Consider the following 16615-nt stretch of genomic DNA (forward strand, 5'->3'; position numbering starts at 1 on the left):
TTGAACCACCCTGGCTTGCTGGACTTTTCTGCTGGGCCCTGGGGTCTGCAGTGCCACTGCTAGGCTGGAGATGGAGGGAGTCTGAGCTGGCAGGAAGGCTGCCCTTTCTTTCCTTCCTTTTTTAGTTTGGTTGTTTCATTTCTTTTTTTCTATTCTCTCTTCATTTATTTAAAGATTGACTGATCTACAGTACACCATTTAATTGAACCTCGACTGGACATTTACAAAGAGATTTGCATCTCTGTGCTCAGCGGGGCATTGTTAGAACTCATCAGCTACCCAGGCTGTCATTGCCACTTTCTGTACAGGAGAAAAGTATCAAAAACTGTCACTGTGCTTAGAGCTTTGGATGGATTGTTATTGTAGCCAGCTGGAGACTGAAGGAGTCTGGTTGAATGTAGTAAACTCTCAGTTAATTAAAGCATTCAGGACTGAGATTTCTTGGTTAAGTAAATTTTTAAGTAGACTATATATAATATTTCCGTCTGTGAAAAAAAAAAAAAATTTCCGTCTGTGCTGAAATTCATCTCAAGGTTAGCACTGAACATAAACATAAACAATAAAAAGCAGTGCAGTCTTTGAGTACTGATTCATTATGTTGATGTTATTATTTTGAACCACTGAGGGATTGAACTGATAATAGTGAAGCAAAAGCTACTCTTGGAAGAGTTCCTTCTAAGTTAAATGTGGTCATTGTTTAAACCTTTCTGCCTCTTGGAATAATTTCAGTACTGTAGCTAACCTCTGTAGACAGTACTGATAATTTTTAAGGTTACAAAAACCATTTCATTTATTAAACTGCTACAAAAATTATTTTGCAGATCCTGTTGGAGGTGCTTTACAATTTCTATGACTTTCTAACCCAGGACATGGAGACTTGTTTCTGTGTTAACATTTATAACTAAAAAGCTGAATGTCTTAAATACAATGGATAGAATTCAGGACTTCAGATTGAACTGACTTAATGTACACATACTGGTGTCTTATTACATTTTCTCTCTCCTTTATTTTCTTTCATGTTTTTTTCAGTTGAGCATGACCGATGTGTTAGTTGCATGCTATATGTGGTGCGTGCGTGTGTGTTTTGTTGGCATTTAATTTATACATTAAATGAGATCATTTTCCTGAAGGTAGGTATATGTTTTATAAATTGCCAAATTTCATGAAAGGATATTGGGTAAGATTATCTATGGAATGCATGTCGTGGCAATTATTAACATAGAGCACAAAGTGGTGCATATTTAATTTTTTATTTTCTGAGTGTTCTGAATTTTAAATTTCTAACTCTTTTTTTGTATCTCTAGTATTATATCCTTGCCTTATGATTTGGATATTCCATTATAGTTAAATCTGATTCAGTGAGCATTTTTAAAAGGAAAATGTTGGAAAATCATATTTTAATAGGACTTACAGATCAAACAGGCTATACTAGTCAAGCTGCTGACAAGATTTTGTAATTTCTTAAATATTAGTGCTTGAATTATTGTAAATCACACAATGTAAAAACTGAAAAATATTCTGAATTTGGGTGTTGACACCTTCCTAAAGTTGCAAAAGTGTGCCCTTGCTTAAATTTCTATGGCAGTAATTTTTAAATATCTTGTTGTTACATGAAAGGCAATTTCTTGGTAGAAGATAAAGTCATCTTTTTTATACGTAAGCCTCTGAAATAAGGGTATGCTTTCTTGGACAAAAAAGTAACAATATGTAAAAGTTTCCAGAGCCTGAGGTGGGATTCCTCTTATAATATTTTCCAAACTTGCTTTTTTTTGTTTTTTTTTTGAGATGGGCCCTCACTCTGTCGCCCAGGCTGGAGTGCAGTGGCGTAATCTCGGCTCACTGCAACCTCCGCCTCCTGAGTTCAAGCAGTTCTCTGCCTCAGCCTCCTGAGTAGCTGGGCACTACAGGAGCCCGCCACCATGCCCGGCTAATTTTTTTATTTTTAGTAGAGATGGGGTTTCATCATCTTGGCCAGGCTGGTCTTGAACTGCTGACCTCGTGATCCACCTGCCTTGGCATCCCAAAGTGGTGGGATTACAGATGTAAGCCACTGTGCCTTTCTAGAAGTGATATATACGTAGGGAGAATATTGCATGTTAGTATCTATACCAGATCGAATTTGAGATGTTTATTTCTCTGGGAAAAATATACCTATAGATGTATGGTGTTTTTTTTTTTTCATTTTGTTCCTACTGATATTATAAATGTTATACTCTGAAATGCTAAATTCACTTAGAAAGAAAATGTTCATTTCTAAGGCCAGTGGTTAAAACCAGTAAAAACTGCCCCCCTCAACCCAAGCAAATATCTTCCTAGTGTTCTAGTTTATCAGACATCCAAAAGCGGAGCTGCTCTGCTGCCTTCACAGCACAGCCCCACTTTTTTGCCTCCAAAGTATTTCTGCAAAAATCTCAGGGCTCTGAACAGCATGCTTTAATAATAAGTAGCTAGATACAGGGTACTTTGGAAAAGTTGTAAATATGTTCTGTGTTTGGGCATAAATATAGAGCAGTCTTTAGATCTAGAATCTCATCCCCATTATTTTTCCAAATGAGAGAATTCAAGTCCCAGAAAAATGAAATGGCACTGAAATTAGACATCTGTTTAGTTGTTGAAAGGAAACCATGTAAGTCTCATTGCTGCCTCAGCTGCAGAAAGCGCTGGTCAGCTGCAACTGAGACTCCAGCCTCTGTGTGCTGACTTCATGCCCTCCTCTGTAGGTCATACAGCTGTGTGGCTCCTGGAAACTTGAAGTTAATACAAAACATCCTTCATACAGGTTGGGTGTCCCAAACCCAAAAATCTGAAACCCCAAATGTTTCAAAATCTGCAACAAGTATCTACATGACACTCAAAAGAAATGCTCATTGGAGCATTTTGGATTTCAGATTTTTGGATTTGGAATGCTTAGCTGGTAAGTACAATGTAAATATTCCGAAGTCCAAAAAAAATCCGAAACACTTCTGGTCACAAGCATTCAGATAAGGCATAGTCAGCCTTTATTGGGGTCGTGTATCAATTTTTACCTTTACATAAAAAAGATTCTTACATAAATTTTATTTGCATTTTTCTTTGGTGTTTTTATTTGTGGGCAAATAAGTGCTAAACATTGTTTTCCATATTGATTTCATTTGCAGAACATTATAGGGTACTTTAAAAAACATATTTAAATGCATTTTGTATATTTATTTAAAATAAGCATTTTCCAGGCAGAATAATTTCTCACAGGTTATTGTAAATATGGATTTATATATAGATTTTCTATCACTATTATTATTTAAAAATTATTTTAGCCCAGTTTTGCCGAATTTTTACATGTACTTCCAGCTCTTAGAAAACTTTCCAGTACTGGCCAGGCACGGTGGCTCATGCCTGTAATCCCAGCACTTTGGGAGGCCAAGGCAGGTGGGTCATGAAGTCAGGAGATTGAGACCATCCTGGCTAACACGGTGACACCCTGTCTGTACTAAAAATACAAAAAAAATTAGCCAAGTGTGGTGGCAGGCCCCTGTAGTCCCAGCTACTTGGGAAGCTGAGGCAGGAGAATGGTATGAACCCGGGAGGTGGAGCTTGCAGTAAGCGGAGATTGCGCCACTGCACTCCAGCCTGGGTGATAGAGCGAGACTCTGTCTTAAAAAATAAAACAACAAAACAAACTTTCCACTACTGTCTTATTTGTGAGAATAGAAAGCTACTGTAGTAGAATTATATGTATTTATGACATTTCTGTGTATGATTTACAGGAAGACCATGTACTCAGCTGCAGCTTCTAAATCCAGAACGATTTGCACGTCTTATCAAGGAAGTAATGAATACATTCTGGCCTGGCAGAGAATTGATCGTTCAATGGTATCCATTTGATGAAAACAGAAATCACCCATCTGTTTCATGGCTTAAAATGGTTTGGAAAAATCTTTATATACATTTTTCAGAGGATTTGACTTTATTTGATGAGATGCCACTTATCCCCAGAACTATACTGGAGGAAGGTCAGGCATGTGTGGAACTCATTAGACTCAGGATTCCATCATTAGTCATTTTAGATGATGAATCTGAAGCACAGCTTCCAGAATTTTTAGCAGACATTGTACAAAAACTTGGAGGATTTGTCCTTAAGAAATTAGATGCATGTATACAACATCCGCTTATTAAAAAATATATTCATTCACCATTACCAAGTGCTGTTTTGCAGATAATGGAGAAGATGCCATTGCAGAAACTGTGTAATCAAATAACTTCGCTACTTCCAACACACAAAGATGCCCTGAGGAAGTTCTTGGCTAGTTTAACTGATAGCAGTGAGAAAGAGAAAAGAATTATTCAAGAATTGGCAATATTCAAGCGCATTAACCATTCTTCTGGTCAGGGAATTTCTGCTTATACAAAATTGAAAGGTTGTAAAGTGTTACACCATACTGCCAAGCTGCCAGCAGATCTGCGACTTTCTATTTCAGTAATAGACAGTAGTGATGAAGCTACTATTCGTCTGGCAAACATGTTGAAAATAGAACAGTTAAAGACCACTAGCTGCTTAAAGCTTGTTTTAAAAGATATTGAAAATGCATTTTATTCCCATGAAGAGGTAACACAGCTTATGTTATGGGTCCTTGAGAATCTGTCTTCTCTTAAAAATGAGAATCCAAATGTGCTTGAGTGGTTAACACCATTAAAATTCATCCAGATACCACAGGAACAGGTGGTATCAGCTGGCGAACTCTTTGACCCGGATATAGAAGTACTAAAGGATCTCTTTTGTAATGAAGAAGGAACCTATTTCCCACCCACAGTTTTTACCTCACCAGATATTCTTCACTCCTTAAGACAGATTGGTTTAAAAAACGAAGCCAGTCTCAAAGAGAAAGATGTTGTGCAAGTGGCAAAAACAATTGAAGCCTTACAGGGCAGTGCTTGTCCAGATCAGGATGTTCTTCTGAAGAAAGCCAAAACCCTCTTACTGGTTTTAAATAAGAATCACACACTGTTACAATCATCTGAAGGAAAGATGACATTGAAGAAAATAAAATGGGTTCCAGCCTGCAAGGAAAGGCCTCCAAATTATCCAGGCTCTTTAGTCTGGAAAGGAGATCTCTGTAATCTCTGTGCACCACCAGATATGTGTGATGTAGGCCATGCAATTCTCATTGGCTCCTCACTTCCTCTTGTTGAAAGTATCCATGTAAACCTGGAAAAAGCATTAGGGATCTTCACAAAACCTAGCATTAGTGCTGTCTTAAAACACTTTAAAATTGTTGTTGACTGGTATACTTCAAAAACCTTTAGTGATGAAGACTACTATCAATTCCAGCATATTTTGCTTGAAATTTATGGATTCATGCATGATCATCTAAATGAAGGGAAAGATTCTTTTAGAGCCTTAAAATTTCCCTGGGTTTGGACTGGCAAGAAGTTTTGTCCACTTGCCCAAGCTGTGATTAAGCCAATCCATGATCTTGACCTTCAGCCTTATTTGCATAATGTACCTAAAACCATGGCGAAATTCCACCAACTATTTAAGGTCTGTGGTTCAATAGAGGAGTTGACATCAGATCATATTTCCATGGTTATTCAGAAGATATATCTCAAAAGTGACCAAGATCTCAGTGAACAAGAAAGCAAACAAAATCTTCACCTTATGTTGAATATTATCAGATGGCTATATAGCAATCAGATTCCAGCAAGCCCCAACACACCAGTTCCTATACATCATAGCAGAAATCCTTCTAAACTCATCATGAAGCCAATTCACGAATGCTGTTACTGTGACATTAAAGTTGATGACCTTAATGACTTACTTGAAGATTCTGTGGAACCAATCATTTTGGTGCATGAGGACATACCCATGAAAACTGCAGAATGGCTCAAAGTTCCATGCCTTAGTACAAGACTGATAAATCCTGAAAACATGGGATTTGAGCAGTCAGGACAAAGAGAACCACTTACTGTAAGAATTAAAAATATTCTGGAAGAATACCCTTCAGTGTCAGATATTTTTAAAGAACTACTTCAAAATGCTGATGATGCAAATGCAACAGAATGCAGTTTCTTGATTGATATGAGAAGAAATATGGACATAAGAGAGAATCTCCTAGACCCAGGGATGGCAGCTTGTCATGGACCTGCTTTGTGGTCATTCAACAATTCTCAATTCTCAGATTCAGATTTTGTGAACATAACTAGGTTAGGAGAATCTTTAAAAAGGGCAGAAGTTGACAAAGTTGGAAAATTTGGTCTTGGATTTAATTCTGTGTACCATATCACTGACATTCCCATCATTATGAGTCGGGAATTCATGATAATGTTCGATCCAAACATAAACCATATCAGTAAACACATTAAAGACAAATCCAATCCTGGGATCAAAATTAATTGGAGTAAACAACAGAAAAGACTTAGAAAATTTCCTAATCAGTTCAAACCATTTATAGATGTATTTGGCTGTCAGTTACCTTTGACTGTAGAAGCACCTTACAGCTATAATGGAACTCTTTTCCGACTGTCCTTTAGAACTCAACAGGAAGCAAAAGTGAGTGAAGTTAGTAGTACTTGCTATAATACAGCAGATATTTATTCTCTTGTGGATGAATTTAGTCTCTGTGGACACAGGCTTATCATTTTCACTCAGAGCGTAAAGTCAATGTATTTGAAGTACTTGAAAATTGAGGAAACCAACCCTAGCTTAGCACAAGATACAGTAATAATTAAAAAAAAATCCTGCTCTTCCAAAGCATTGAACACACCTGTCTTAAGTGTTTTAAAAGAGGCTGCTAAGCTCATGAAGACTTGCAGCAGCAGTAATAAAAAGCTTCCCAGTGATGAACCAAAGTCATCTTGCATTCTTCAGATCACAGTGGAAGAATTTCACCATGTCTTCAGAAGGATTGCTGATTTACAGTCGCCACTTTTTAGAGGTCCAGATGATGACCCAGCTGCTCTCTTTGAAATGGCTAAGTCTGGCCAATCAAAAAAGCCATCAGATGAGTTGTCACAAAAAACAGTAGAGTGTACCACGTGGCTTCTGTGTACTTGCATGGACACAGGAGAGGCTCTGAAGTTTTCCCTGAGTGAGAGTGGAAGAAGACTAGGACTGGTTCCATGTGGGGCAGTAGGAGTTCTGCTGTCAGAAATCCAGGACCAGAAGTGGACTGTGAAACCACACATTGGAGAGGTGTTTTGCTATTTACCTTTACGAATAAAAACAGGCTTGCCAGTTCACATCAATGGGTGCTTTGCTGTTACATCAAATAGGAAAGAAATCTGGAAAACAGATACAAAAGGACGATGGAATACCACGTTCATGAGACATGTTATTGTGAAAGCTTACTTACAGGCACTGAGTGTCTTACGGGACCTGGCCACTAGTGGGGAGCTAGTGGATTATACTTACTATGCAGTGTGGCCCGATCCTGATTTAGTTCATGATGATTTTTCTGTAATTTGCCAAGGATTTTATGAAGATATAGCTCATGGAAAAGGGAAAGAATTGACCAAAGTCTTCTCTGATGGATCTACTTGGGTTTCCATGAAGAATGTAAGATTTCTAGATGACTGTATACTTAAAAGAAGAGATGTCGGTTCAGCAGCCTTCAAGATATTTTTGAAATACCTCAAGAAGACTGGGTCCAAAAACCTTTGTGCTGTTGAACTTCCTTCTTCAGTAAAATTAGGATTTGAAGAAGCTGGCTGCAAACAGATACTACTTGAAAACACATTTTCAGAGAAACAGTTTTTTTCTGAAGTGTTTTTTCCAAATATTCAAGAAATTGAAGCAGAACTTAGAGATCCTTTAATGATTTTTGTTCTAAATGAAAAAGTTGATGAGTTCTCGGGAATTCTTCGTGTTACTCCATGTATTCCTTGTTCCTTGGAGGGGCATCCTTTGGTTTTGCCATCAAGATTGATCCACCCTGAAGGACGAGTTGCAAAGTTATTTGACATTAAAGATGGAAGATTCCCTTATGGTTCTACTCAGGATTATCTCAATCCTATTATTTTGATTAAACTAGTTCAGTTAGGTATGGCAAAAGATGATATTTTATGGGATGACATGCTAGAACGTGCAGAGTCAGTAGCTGAAATTAATAAAAGTGATCATGTTGCTGCATGCCTAAGAAGTAGTATCTTACTGAGTCTTATTGATGAGAAACTAAAAATAAGGGATCCTAGAGCAAAGGATTTTGCTGCAAAATATCAAACAATCCCCTTCCTTCCATTTTTGACAAAACCAGCAGGTTTTTCTTTGGACTGGAAAGGTAACAGTTTTAAACCTGAAACCATGTTTGCAGCAACTGACCTTTATACAGCTGAACATCAAGATATAATTTGTCTTTTGCAACCAATTCTGAATGAAAATTCTCATTCCTTTAGAGGTTGTGGTTCAGTGTCATTGGCTGTTAAAGAGTTTTTGGGATTACTCAAGAAGCCAACAGTTGATCTGGTTATAAACCAATTGAAAGAAGTTGCAAAATCAGTTGATGATGGAATTACACTGTACCAGGAGAATATCACCAATGCTTGCTACAAATACCTTCATGAAGCCTTGATGCAAAATGACATCACTAAGATATCAATTATTGATAAGTTAAAGCCCTTTAGCTTCATTCTGGTTGAGAATGCATATGTTGACTCAGAAAAGGTTTCTTTTCATTTAAATTTTGAGGCAGCACCATACCTTTATCAGTTGCCTAATAAATATAAAAATAATTTCCGTGAACTTTTTGAAAGTGTGGGTGTGAGGCAGTCATTCACTGTTGAAGATTTTGCTCTTGTTTTGGAATCTATTGATCAAGAAAGAGGAACAAAGCAAATAACAGAAGAGAATTTTCAGCTTTGCCGGCGAATAATCAGTGAAGGAATATGGAGTCTCATTAGAGAAAAGAAACAAGAATTTTGTGAGAAAAATTATGGCAAGATATTGTTGCCGGATACTAATCTTATGCTTCTCCCGGCTAAATCGTTATGCTACAATGATTGCCCTTGGATAAAAGTAAAGGATACCACTGTAAAATATTGTCACGCTGACATACCCAGGGAAGTAGCAGTAAAACTAGGAGCAGTCCCAAAGCGACACAAAGCCTTAGAAAGATATGCATCCAATGTCTGTTTTACAACACTTGGCACAGAATTTGGACAGAAAGAAAAATTGACCAGCAGAATTAAGAGCATCCTTAATGCATATCCTTCTGAAAAGGAAATGTTGAAAGAGCTTCTTCAAAATGCTGATGATGCAAAGGCGACAGAAATCTGTTTTGTGTTTGATCCTAGACAGCATCCAGTTGATAGAATATTTGATGATAAGTGGGCCCCACTGCAAGGGCCAGCACTTTGTGTGTACAACAACCAGCCATTTACAGAAGATGATGTTAGAGGAATTCAGAATCTTGGAAAAGGCACAAAAGAAGGAAATCCTTATAAAACTGGACAGTATGGAATAGGATTCAATTCTGTGTATCATATCACAGACTGCCCATCTTTTATTTCTGGCAATGACATCCTGTGTATTTTTGATCCTCATGCCAGATACGCACCAGGGGCCACATCCATTAGTCCTGGACGCATGTTTAGAGATTTGGATGCAGATTTTAGGACACAGTTCTCAGATGTTCTGGATCTTTATCTGGGAACCCACTTTAAACTGGATAATTGCACAATGTTCAGATTTCCTCTTCGTAATGCAGAAATGGCAAAAGTTTCGGAAATTTCATCCGTTCCAGCATCAGACAGAATGGTCCAGAATCTTTTGGACAAACTGCGCTCAGATGGGGCAGAACTTCTAATGTTTCTTAATCACATGGAAAAAATTTCTATTTGTGAAATAGATAAAAGTACTGGAGCTCTAAATGTGCTGTATTCAGTAAAGGGCAAAATCACAGATGGAGACAGATTGAAAAGGAAACAATTTCATGCATCTGTAATTGACAGTGTTACTAAAAAGAGGCAGCTCAAAGACATACCAGTTCAACAGATAACCTATACTATGGATACTGAGGACTCTGAAGGAAATCTTACTACGTGGCTAGTTTGTAATAGATCAGGCTTTTCAAGTATGGAGAAAGTATCTAAGAGTGTAATATCAGCTCACAAGAACCAAGATATTACTCTTTTCCCACGTGGTGGAGTAGCTGCCTGCATTACTCACAACTATAAAAAACCCCATAGGGCCTTCTGCTTTTTGCCTCTCTCTTTGGAGACTGGGCTGCCATTTCATGTGAATGGCCACTTTGCACTGGATTCAGCCAGAAGGAACCTGTGGCGTGATGATAATGGAGTTGGTGTTCGAAGTGACTGGAATAACAGTTTAATGACAGCATTAATAGCTCCTGCATATGTTGAATTGCTAATACAGTTAAAAAAACGGTATTTCCCTGGTTCTGATCCAACATTATCAGTGTTACAGAACACCCCTATTCATGTTGTAAAGGACACGTTAAAGAAGTTTTTATCATTTTTCCCAGTTAACCGTCTTGATCTACAGCCAGATTTATATTGTCTAGTGAAAGCACTTTACAGTTGCATTCACGAAGACATGAAACGTCTTTTACCTGTTGTGCGGGCTCCAAATATTGATGGCTCTGACTTGCACTCTGCAGTTATAATTACTTGGATCAATATGTCTACTTCAAATAAAACTAGACCATTTTTTGACAATTTACTGCAGGATGAATTACAACACCTTAAAAATGCAGATTATAATATCACCACACGCAAAACAGTAGCAGAGAATGTCTATAGGCTGAAACATCTCCTTTTAGAAATTGGTTTCAACTTGGTTTATAACTGTGATGAGACTGCTAATCTTTACCACTGTCTTATAGATGCAGATATTCCTGTTAGTTATGTGACCCCTGCTGATATCAGATCTTTTTTAATGACATTTTCCTCTCCTGACACTAATTGCCATATTGGGAAGCTGCCTTGTCGTCTGCAGCAGACCAATCTAAAACTTTTTCATAGTTTAAAACTTTTAGTTGATTATTGTTTTAAAGATGCAGAAGAAAATGAGATTGAAGTTGAGGGACTGCCCCTTCTCATTACACTGGACAGTGTTTTGCAAACTTTTGATGCAAAACGACCCAAGTTTCTAACAACATATCATGAATTGATTCCATCCCGCAAAGACTTGTTTATGAATACATTATATTTGAAATATAGTAATATTTTATTGAACTGTAAAGTTGCAAAAGTGTTTGACATTTCCAGCTTTGCTGATTTGTTATCCTCTGTGTTGCCTCGAGAATATAAGACCAAAAGTTGCACGAAGTGGAAGGACAATTTTGCAAGTGAGTCTTGGCTTAAGAATGCATGGCATTTTATCAGCGAATCTGTAAGCCTGAAAGAAGATCAGGAAGAAACAAAACCAACATTTGACATTGTTGTTGATACTCTAAAAGACTGGGCATTGCTTCCAGGAACAAAGTTTACTGTTTCAGCCAACCAGCTTGTGGTTCCTGAAGGAGATGTTCTTCTTCCTCTCAGCCTTATGCACATTGCAGTTTTTCCAAATGCCCAGAGTGATAAAGTTTTTCATGCTCTAATGAAAGCTGGCTGTATTCAGCTTGCTTTGAACAAAATCTGTTCCAAAGACAGTGCATTTGTTCCTCTGTTGTCATGTCACACGGCAAATATAGAGAGCCCCACAAGCATCTTGAAGGCTCTACATTATATGGTCCAAACTTCAACATTTAGAACAGAAAAATTAGTAGAAAATGATTTTGAAGCACTTTTGATGTATTTCAACTGCAATTTGAATCACTTGATGTCCCAAGATGATATAAAAATTTTAAAGTCACTTCCGTGCTATAAATCCATCAGTGGCCGCTATGTGAGTATTGCAAAATTTGGAACATGCTATGTACTTACAAAAAGTATCCCTCCAGCTGAAGTGGAAAAATGGACACAATCATCATCATCTGCGTTTCTTGAAGAAAAAATACACTTAAAAGAACTGTATGAGGTGATTGGTTGTGTACCTGTAGATGATCTTGAGGTATATTTGAAGCACCTCTTACCAAAAATTGAAAATCTCTCTTATGATGCAAAATTAGAGCACTTAATCTACCTTAAGAATAGATTATCAAGTGCTGAGGAATTATCAGAGATTAAGGAACAACTTTTTGAAAAACTGGAAAGTTTATTGATAATCCATGATGCTAACAGTAGACTAAAGCAAGCAAAGCATTTCTATGATAGAACTGTGAGAGTTTTTGAAGTTATGCTTCCTGAAAAATTGTTTATTCCTAATGATTTCTTTAAGAAATTGGAACAACTTATAAAACCCAAAAATCATGTTACATTTATGACATCCTGGGTGGAATTCTTAAGAAATATTGGACTAAAATACATACTTTCTCAGCAGCAGTTGTTACAATTTGCTAAGGAAATCAGTGTGAGGGCTAATACAGAAAACTGGTCCAAAGAAACATTGCAAAATACAGTTGATATCCTTCTGCATCATATATTCCAAGAACGAATGGATTTGTTATCTGGAAATTTTCTGAAAGAGCTATCTTTAATACCATTCTTATGTCCTGAGCGGGCCCCTGCGGAATTCATTAGATTTCATCCTCAATATCAAGAGGTAAATGGAACACTTCCTCTTATAAAGTTCAATGGAGCACAGGTAAATCCAAAATTCAAGCAATGTGATGTACTCCAGCTGTTATGGACATCCTGCCCTATTCTTCCAGAGAAAGCTACACCCTTAAGCATTAAAGAACAAGAAGGTAGTGAACTTGGTCCACAAGAACAGCTTGAACAAGTTTTAAATATGCTTAATGTTAACCTGGATCCTCCTCTTGATAAGGTAATCAATAACTGCAGAAACATATGCAACATAACAACTTTGGATGAAGAAATGGTAAAAACTAGAGCAAAAGTCTTAAGGAGCATATATGAATTCCTCAGTGCAGAAAAAAGGGAATTTCGTTTTCAGTTGCGAGGGGTTGCTTTTGTGATGGTAGAAGATGGTTGGAAGCTTCTGAAGCCTGAGGAGGTAGTCATAAACCTAGAATATGAATCTGATTTTAAACCTTACTTGTACAAGCTACCTTTAGAACTTGGCACATTTCACCAGTTGTTCAAACACTTAGGTACTGAAGATATTATTTCAACTAAGCAATACGTTGAAGTGTTAAGCCGCATATTTAAAAATTCTGAGGGCAAACAATTAGATCCCAATGAAATGCGTACAGTTAAGAGAGTAGTTTCTGGTCTGTTCAAGAGTCTACAGAATGATTCAGTCAAGGTGAGGAATGATCTCGAGAATGTACGAGACCTTGCACTTTACCTCCCGAGCCAGGATGGTAGATTGGTAAAGTCAAGCATCTTAGTGTTTGATGATGCCCCACATTATAAAAGTAGAATCCAGGGGAATATTGGTGTGCAAATGTTGGTTGATCTCAGCCAGTGCTACTTAGGGAAAGACCATGGATTTCATACTAAGTTGATAATGCTTTTTCCTCAGAAACTTAGACCTCGATTATTGAGCAGTATACTTGAAGAACAGTTAGATGAAGAGACTCCCAAAGTTTGTCAGTTTGGAGCGTTGTGTTCTCTTCAAGGAAGATTGCAGTTACTCTTGTCTTCTGAACAGTTCATTACAGGACTAATTAGAATTATGAAGCATGAAAATGATAATGCTTTTCTGGCCAATGAAGAAAAAGCCATAAGACTTTGCAAAGCCCTAAGAGAAGGATTGAAAGTGTCCTGTTTTGAAAAGCTTCAGACAACGTTAAGAGTTAAAGGTTTTAATCCTATTCCCCACAGCAGAAGTGAAACGTTTGCTTTTTTGAAGAGATTTGGTAATGCAGTCATCCTGCTGTACATTCAACATTCAGACAGTAAAGACATTAATTTCCTCTTAGCATTGGCAATGACTCTTAAATCAGCAACTGACAATTTGATTTCCGACACTTCATATTTAATTGCTATGCTAGGATGCAATGACATTTACAGGATCGGTGAGAAACTTGACAGTTTGGGAGTGAAATATGACTCTTCAGAGCCATCAAAACTGGAACTTCCAATGCCTGGCACACCAATTCCTGCCGAAATTCATTACACTCTGCTTATGGACCCAATGAATGTTTTTTACCCGGGAGAGTATGTTGGGTACCTTGTTGATGCTGAAGGTGGTGATATCTATGGATCATACCAGCCAACATACACATATGCAATTATTGTACAAGAAGTTGAAAGAGAAGATGCTGACAATTCTAGCTTTCTAGGAAAGATATATCAGATAGACATTGGTTATAGCGAATATAAAATAGTTAGCTCTCTTGATCTGTATAAGTTTTCAAGACCTGATGAAAGCTCTCAAAGCAGAGACAGTGCTCCTTCTACGCCAACAAGCCCTACTGAGTTCCTTGCCCCTGGCCTGAGAAGCATTCCTCCTCTTTTCTCTGGTAGAGAGAGCCACAAGGCTTCTTCAAAACATCAGTCCCCCAAAAAGCTTAAGGTTAATTCTTTACCAGAAATCTTAAAAGAAGTGACATCTGTGGTGGAGCAAGCATGGAAGCTTCCAGAATCGGAACGAAAAAAGATTATTAGGCGGTTGTATTTGAAATGGCATCCTGACAAAAATCCAGAGAACCATGACATTGCCAATGAAGTTTTTAAACATTTGCAGAATGAAATCAACAGATTAGAAAAACAGGCTTTTCTAGATCAAAATGCAGACAGGGCTTCCAGACGAACGTTTTCAACCTCAGCATCCCGATTTCAGTCAGACAAGTACTCATTTCAGAGATTCTATACTTCATGGAATCAAGAAGCAACAAGCCATAAATCTGAAAGACAGCAACAGAACAAAGAAAAATGCCCCCCTTCAGCTGGACAGACTTACTCTCAAAGGTTCTTTGTTCCTCCCACTTTCAAGTCGGTTGGCAATCCAGTGGAAGCACGCAGATGGCTAAGACAAGCCAGAGCAAACTTCTCAGCTGCCAGGAATGACCTTCATAAAAATGCCAATGAGTGGGTGTGCTTTAAATGTTACCTTTCTACCAAGTTAGCTTTGGTTGCAGCTGACTATGCTGTGAGGGGAAAGTCGGATAAAGATGTAAAACCAACTGCACTTGCTCAGAAAATAGAGGAATATAGTCAGCAACTTGAAGGACTGACAAATGATGTTCACACATTGGAAGCTTATGGTGTAGACAGTTTAAAAACAAGATATCCTGATTTGCTTCCCTTTCCTCAGATCCCAAATGACAGGTTCACTTCTGAGGTTGCTATGAGGGTGATGGAATGTACTGCCTGTATCATAATAAAACTTGAAAATTTTATACAACAAAAAGTGTGAAGGTATTTAAGGGGAATAAAAAGAGGTAGAGCTTGAATGTGTTGTAGCACAAATATAAATTGCTGTACTTCATTAAGCTTCATTGCCAGTTAGCTAGGAATTGTGAAGCACATTGCAGATTTTCTGGGAGAATTCTGGAGTTGTTATGTGCATGAATACCAACGGAAAACCTTAACTGAATCTAGAAGAAAAGTTATTTTGAAGATGGTGGTGAGCTGCGAAACAGGTGGATGGATTTGAATGATTGGGATGGTACATTATTGAACTGCACTTTCTATAACCAAAGCTTAGCAGTTTGTTAGATAAGAGTCTGTGTATGTCTCTGGTTACGATGAAGTTAATTTTATGTTTTTAACATGGTATTTTTGAAGGAGCTAATGAAACACTGGACATATCATTGGTTTAAACATAAGGGGAATTAAGTCTTTGTAGTTTGTCATTTTTTTAAGTGGATCCTCTTGGATGCATTATTTTCTTATCAGCTGGCTCTGATTATGAATTTGTTGCAATTTTATGTCATACTCAGTGCATTTAAGAAATGGTACAATATTTTAATCCTGTTACTTGACTAAGAGTGTGAAGGTAGTACTTTTTAGAGTGCACTGAGTGCACTTGACATCTTTATTTAAATTTTTTTAACATCTTTTGTTTACAGGCTTCCTGTTTCATGAAGATAGCAATGGAAAACTCAAAATGGTGGCAGTTCTTATTACCAGATGAGATGTTAGTATTGTTTCTGGAAACTGCTTGCCAAGACAACATTTATATAACTGTTAGAACACTTGCTTTATGTTTGTGTGTATATATTTTCCACAAATGTTATCATTTATATAGTGTGGTTGAACAGGATGCAATCTTTTGTTGTCTAAAGGTGCTGCAGTGCAAAAAAAAAAAAAACTTTTCTTTCAATATGGCACTTAGTGGAGTTTTTTTTAACTTTAAAAACATTAACAATTGTTAAAATCATTGTGTTATCTAGTAGCTTATAACGATTAGCTTATATTTCCCCGTGGTCAGAACTGACATTTAATTCACATTTGTCTCACCATACTTCTGTAACATAGTTCTGTCGCAGAATGTAAAGGAAAGGTAATGATAATTAGTTTATATAAGTGTACTGGCTGTAAATGATGCTAAATATATTTTATGCAATTAAGGGCTTACAGAACATGTTAAAACCTTTTTTACTTTTATTGGTAATAAGGAATGTTTGCACCTCCATCCTGTATTGCTTCTGGATGCAAAACCATGTAATTATTTCTGCTGTTATATAAGGTGCCATACTTTTAATAAAGTAAAATGTACATATGAAATCAT

General features: G+C 37.3%; 1 protein-coding gene across 1 annotated transcript in view; it reads left to right on the top strand.

The window, feature by feature from the left end:
- SACS (sacsin molecular chaperone) overlaps positions 1–16615 on the top strand; it is a 38123-nt gene extending 21508 nt beyond the window's left edge. Inside the window, exon 7 of the mRNA XM_011958853.1 lies at positions 3744–16615. Within this exon, the coding sequence (XP_011814243.1) occupies positions 3744–15298 (11555 nt within the window). The 3' untranslated portion in view covers positions 15299–16615. The remainder of the gene's footprint in view (positions 1–3743) is intronic.

Source organism: Colobus angolensis, unplaced genomic scaffold, assembly GCF_000951035.1.
Source record: "Colobus angolensis palliatus isolate OR3802 unplaced genomic scaffold, Cang.pa_1.0 Scaffold113, whole genome shotgun sequence".
Lineage (NCBI taxonomy): Eukaryota > Metazoa > Chordata > Mammalia > Primates > Cercopithecidae > Colobus > Colobus angolensis.